Source organism: Adiantum capillus-veneris, chromosome 19 (assembly GCF_014529385.1).
Source record: "Adiantum capillus-veneris isolate H3 chromosome 19, ASM1452938v2, whole genome shotgun sequence".
NCBI lineage: Eukaryota > Viridiplantae > Streptophyta > Polypodiopsida > Polypodiales > Pteridaceae > Adiantum > Adiantum capillus-veneris.
Window position 1 is genome coordinate 17,921,935 of NC_140949.1, and position 6,000 is coordinate 17,927,934.

Genomic DNA, 6,000 nt, shown 5'->3' on the forward strand with positions numbered 1-6,000 from the left:
AAGATGCCGCCCTTCGTACCTTGGTGAAACGGGCCCGTGGGGCGGTAGGCGTTGGCTTTCATCCGAAATTCTTTACTTTAGACACACACAGAGCACTTTGCAAAGGTAACCTGTAACGGGATTTAACACACACGCCTCGGAAGCTAGAATGCTCCGAGTAGATGCCAACAACTGGCAGGCCCCAAAATTGGCGCCCCTTTCGGTATATCTTTATTCTTTAACAGTGGGAATAAAACCTGTGATCTCCTACAAGCTGCTCCGCATAATCTAGGCTAAGAAACTCCTGTTTTGGCCCAATTTCGGCAGCATAAGTGTACTTGGATGCTTCACAGTCAGTATCCCCACGCAATAGGTGACTTTCCGACGCATACGGACACTTTGCAAAACATGGCGAGAATCTGCAGCACGCTGAATTCTCTGTTTTCTGCCCCGAAAATGCGCCAGTTCACTTGTACAACGGTCCCCTCGCGTCCCCGAAATAATCCAAAAAGTAGTCCGGAAGGCTGTCTTGTAGACATCTCCCGTCGCGATTCGGATCTAATGATATCCACTCTTCAGATCAATCCTGCTAAAGCACGAGGATCCCTGTAACCTGTCGAGTATATCATCGATCCTAGGAATCGGAAATCTGTTCTTGATGGTGATTTTGTTGAGAGCTCTATAATTGATGCACATTCTCCAAGATCCGTCTTTCTTCAAATCCAACAAGAGTGGAGAGCAATACGGTGAAGTACTAGGCTGGACAAGACCCTTTTCCAAGAGGTCTTTCATTGGGTTCATAATCTTTTCATTCTGTACTCGGCTCACACGGTAAAGTGGCCGGTTCGGTGGCGTGCTTCCAGGTATCAGGTCAATGGTCTGATCTTGACGCCCTCTGAAAAGCAATCGGCATGAGTGTGGAGAAAAATCTTGGCGTTCTTTTGATCAGGTCAAAACATAGTCAACCTTTATCCATCGTTCAATTCTCTCCCAAAAGAATGAGTAAAGAAACTGAAGTTCATCAAGTACAATTCTCTGAGCCCTTCATTTGGCAAAGTCGCTTTCTCGGCCCGGTAGTCAACCACGGCGTAGTTCTTGTGGTACCAAGGGATCTTGAGTAGAACGTCACTCGCGTGCCCTGAACACCCCTGCCATTGCAAACGAAGTTTGCCAATGCTGGGTGTAATGGCAACATCCCATCCGGGTGCCAGTCGAACTACCTCCGCCTGTGGCGTCAGTCTGTCGGGCGTAATTCCAAATCGAGCGGCCAATTCCCAGTGAAAAGAAGTTAGCCTTGGCTCCTTCAAAAGAGCTTCCCGATCCTTCACTTTGCCCCAAAAGCGGCAAAGTTTGTACTTTCATTCATTAGATTCGTTGCAGGTCCCACGCCATGCGGTATAAGTTCTGCTTTTCTATCTGCCTTTTCTGCCACGTTCCTCAGCTGCTCTTGAACTCTCAGGCCTGTCATCGTCTTTATCATTATGTTTTCTGTGCCTTTTTAGAGCACTTCGCGGAGATATGTCTCTCTTCCCCACATCCAAAGCACTTCCCCTCTATGATGGATCGAGCTTGCTCCTGAGGAGTAAGCTTGGGTCGTGCATCCTTTTTCTCTGGGTTGCTCTTTTTCTTTCTACTTTCATTCCCAGAAGTCTGTTCGGCTCGTTGTGTCATGGCCTCATTTGTAGGGTAGGTCAAACTGCCAAAGTGAATGGCAAAGCCCCGCTTCGCATGACTCATGAACTCCTGAATAGAAGCTGACTTCTGTTCCAAGCAGTGATCTCGGATCTCTGTAGGTAGACCCAAGGTGAACCGCTCAATCTGTTCTCTGAACGAGATCTTCTTGAATGAAGAGGCGGGTAGAAAAGAGCTCCAAAATCTTTCACAATAAGCATTGATTGTATCTTTCTTGGTCATCCGAAGATGGTTCCAAGCAGCTCGTATATCTCGTTCATATTCTTGCATCAACCAAGAAGAAATAAAAAGCTTTTTAAATTTCAGCCATTTAACTCGCGTAGTCTTGTTTAAAAGAAGCGTGGACCACCAAGTACGAGCATCCCCTTAAAGTAAGAGGTAGCTCTCCGAATCTTGGAGTGCTCTGAATAGCGTCCTCCCGCGAAAGCGATGTCAAACTGCTGTATAAAACACAAAGCCTTCGAAGCATCTTAGTATCCTGAAAAAGTATCAAACTTGATCGAGTGGCCACCTTCCTTTAAACTCTCGGACTTTCTTGCTTTTATCTTCGAGAAAGTCATACTGGTTGGCTTTGTAAAAATTCTTCTTGTTCGCATAAAAGTTTCGTCATCCGAATCTGAGCCTGTAGACGAGTCCTCAGTAGAACTGTCAGTCTTTGGGCGAGATTTAGCCTTCTTTGCCTTATTCTAGCCCTTTCCGAAGCTTTGTTTCTTGCTTCGCTTTTTACCTTTTCTGTCTTCTTCGCTCGAATTTGAAGAGCTAGAAGAACTGCCAGAAGAAGAAGAAGAAGAAGAAGAAGAACTGGGTACTCCTTCAAATCGAACACGCTTCTTCTGTTTCTTTGCCTAGCCAAAATTCGACTGACGACCCAAATATCCCGGGTAGTCGGTGTTTTTCTTCCGCTTTTTGGCTTTCCTTTGCGCGTCAAAAAGCTGAGCAATCCACGCATCAACCACCTCTTGTAATTCCTTCTCTGAATACTGTTTGTGATCAGAAGGTTTCTTGAGAGGAGGTTTCATGGGTGGTGTAGTGGTTTTCTGCCACTGTGCATGCACTTCCTGAAAAGAAGTCTCGCTCATATATTTTGCCAGTTTCGGATCCTTCGCAAAATTGAGCATCATCTTTGTTGCATCGCCGATCAATTGACGACGCTTCATCTCTCTTTGCTCCGCTTGAGTAGGTCGAGGCGGGCCATACTCTCTGTCCGAATCTTCGTTGTGATCCCTGCCCGCATCTCCAGATGCAAAGGGAGTCGACTGATCCTTGCGTGAAGCCATAGGTGCCGCGGAAAAAAAAAAGTTGGGGATCGGATTTCCCGTAGAAGAGAAATCGGCCGTGCTCTGATACCACTGTAACAGACTTGGACACTCCAAGTCAAGAATCAATCGTGACAGCACCAAATAACTACTTCAAAACAATTCACAGATCACAATAGATTTACACTGGCCCGACGGAGTTCCGTGCCTAGAGATATTGGCCCCAAAGACTGGCGCCCCTTTCGGTATTTCTTTTTGTATTAATCAGTTCAAAGTACAAGAGAGTGGCTCGGGGTTCACTCTCATACTCTGCGTCCAGATGCTCTGAGAAGTGAGGCCCTCACCACCAATTTAAAGGTTACAAGGGATGCCCAAAAGCAGAGCCCCAAAAGCTTAAAAGCAAAAGCAATTGCTCTCTCTCTCTCTCTCTCTCTCTCTCTCTCTCTCTCTCTCTCTCTCTCTCTCTCTCACAGAGAGTTAAAACTTGAAAGCAAAAGCATTCTCTCTCTCTCTCTCTCTCTCTCTCTCTCTCTCTCTCTCTCTCTCATAGAGAGTTAAAACTTGAAAGCAAAAGCATTCTCTCTCTCTCTCTCTCTCTCTCTCTCTCTCTCTCTCTCTCTCTCTCTCTCTCTCTCATTGCGTAGAGAAAAAGCAAGATTTGCGTCGCTCAAAACCAAAAAAAAAAAAAACAATTTTTTTTCCACCTCCGCGATCTCCGGAAATTAGGATTCCTGGCAGAAATTAGGGTTTGCAGGAATTTTAGGGTTTTTGGCAGAAATTAGGGTTTCTGCTGTCCGTAGCCACGTCATCACTTTGTGACACTGTGCCCTCTGGATGTTTGTTGTAGTAAGAAGTTTTTTTCTCGTAAACAACAAAAAGAATAAGAGGAGAGGCCCTTTCATAGGGCTTGGCAGCGAGGGTGCCCTTGCTTTTGATCACCAGAGAACCAGGTGGTTTTAGAGGGAGAGGCATTTGGGGACCAAAAAGGGTGAAAACCGTACAAGCTGATCGAAGCAAGCAAACAATTTGAGACAGCAACAATGGACATGAGTGCCAACTAGGGGCGCATAGCCATCGAGATGGGGAGCTTCCTGGTGGTCTTTAAAGTTTATGATCCCTATGCAAAATTGCGTGCGCTCCCAAACCATAATTATAAGCTTTGACCAGGTTAGGTTGTTGAAAACTGACCGGAAAGCCCAAAATTAAACTTAGGAAGGCCCTAGGTTGATGAAAAAAACCTTCTCAGGAGTTCAAGCTTTTCCTTAAACAGTTGTGATAATCTCACTCGTCATTGCTATCGAATGCAGGTGCATACGAGCTAAGGGGGAAGATAATTCAGATTGTGAGAAGTACGCAAGATATTATCGCTCCTTGTGCCCTGGCGAATGGGTGATGCCTCTTACCTTCATTTTTGCTTGATGTCAAATGAAACGTTTTTGCCGTCTCCAGAATTTTTGTGGAATTTCTGATTGTGCAGATTGACAAATGGAATGAGCAAAGGGAAAATGGTACATTTCCTGGACCTTTGTAGGTGGATCAGCATGCCCCTCAAAAGAGAGGGATTTTACATGACAAGGGAGCCTTGAATAAATGTTTTTTTAGCGACATGTGATCCATCGCTCGCAATTGGGTTCAACATTTATGTTTTGTCACTCTCTTGTATCGCTTTGTAAGGTTGTATAGCTGAGAGAAAGTAGCTGATACTGGACATCAATTTGTGGCCTCCTTTCTGTTATTTTGTTTTTCATTTTGTTGTAATAAGAGAGTTTTGTGTTAGCAATCTATCTGGACAACAGGGCAGAATGATGATGTGCTTAAGCTCTAGAGACATCTATTGGCTGCATTATGGATACTCCAGGTAATGGTGGTGTTTGTTTTCATCTTTGACATGTTAATATTATCGCAATGTTGGTAGGACACTCCTTAATGCCTCAAGCTTGCAGTCTTCCTTGTCAGAAATTCATGGGCTCCTCAACAGCATTCACAAAAAACCGACCATCAGTGTATTTTTCACCGGCTGATTTCGTGGTTAAGAGGTGAAGATTTCTATTAAGAAAACCGATCTTGAGTGTATTTTTAATCATCTAAAAGTCTGTAGCCCCGGTTAGATTTCAAGCTTTTCCTTGCATGGATGTGTGTGCGGATGTGGGCATCCTAGTAAAATGCATAACACAATTGCATTCCAACCTGGATGTATTCCATCATATGTGCTCCAAAATTAAGAGGCATGGTTGTGACAGTTCTGAACAAAAATCTATATTCATGGTGTGAATCTGGTGATTTTGTTGAGAGAGAGAGAGAGAGAGAGAGAGAGAGAGGGAGGTTGTATTTTTGTACTTGACTAATGGAACCTTTTTTGCCATGGCGGCCTACATACTGGTTCCACTTGCTATTTATTCATTAATTCTGAAGATTCCTCCAACCTGAGGCATAGGCCAGACCTTGATATTTGATATCCTTCAAAAAACTGGAAGGATATTTCGAACTCGACCCGACAGGTGACACACTTCACAAATCAGCAAGCTAAGCAATCGAGCATGTTTACTGTACTGCCATCGCCAGCGCCATTGTTTAATGAGGGGAAAAAATTTCCCTGCCTTCAGCTTGCTCTCTTTGGCCTTCGGTAGGTTTCCCCATCGCCAGCGCCATCGTTTAATGAGGGAAAAAGATTTCCCTGCCTTCAGCTTGCACTCTTTGGCCTTCGGTAGGTTTCCCCCTCTCGCGTGACCTCGCCTTCCCTCCCCTGCACTCTTACGCCTTCGGCTGCTTTCCCCCGAGCCCCCGTTGGTCACCACCTGCATCTCCTTCCTACTTTCGCATCTGCCCAGATTCGCTCTCGTTTTCCTTTTTCAAAATTTGTAGGACATACTTGGTTGCATCGATAGAAATTCAACATCTGTGATGCGTGTTTGCACTCTTCACCAGCCGGTTGCATATGCTGTTCAACACTCTCCACGTTCTAAGGTCGTAGTGTACAATTGTACACTTATGTACCATCTACATTTCTAATGGTGTTTTTCCCCTTAGGTTTATAATCATTGAAATTCCCAGAATTGACTAGTTAATTGTCCAT

General features: G+C 44.8%; 1 protein-coding gene across 1 annotated transcript in view; it reads left to right on the forward strand.

The window, feature by feature from the left end:
• The window catches only part of LOC147433638 (uncharacterized), a 40,213-nt gene extending 35,231 nt beyond the window's left edge, over positions 1-4,982 (forward strand). The window contains exons 5-8 of the mRNA XM_086490295.1: positions 4,235-4,316; positions 4,405-4,454; positions 4,690-4,785; positions 4,871-4,982. Of these exons, the coding sequence (XP_086346421.1) occupies positions 4,235-4,316; positions 4,405-4,454; positions 4,690-4,785; positions 4,871-4,967 (325 nt within the window). The 3' untranslated portion in view covers positions 4,968-4,982. The remainder of the gene's footprint in view (positions 1-4,234; positions 4,317-4,404; positions 4,455-4,689; positions 4,786-4,870) is intronic.
• The last annotated feature ends 1,018 nt before the right edge of the window (positions 4,983-6,000 follow it).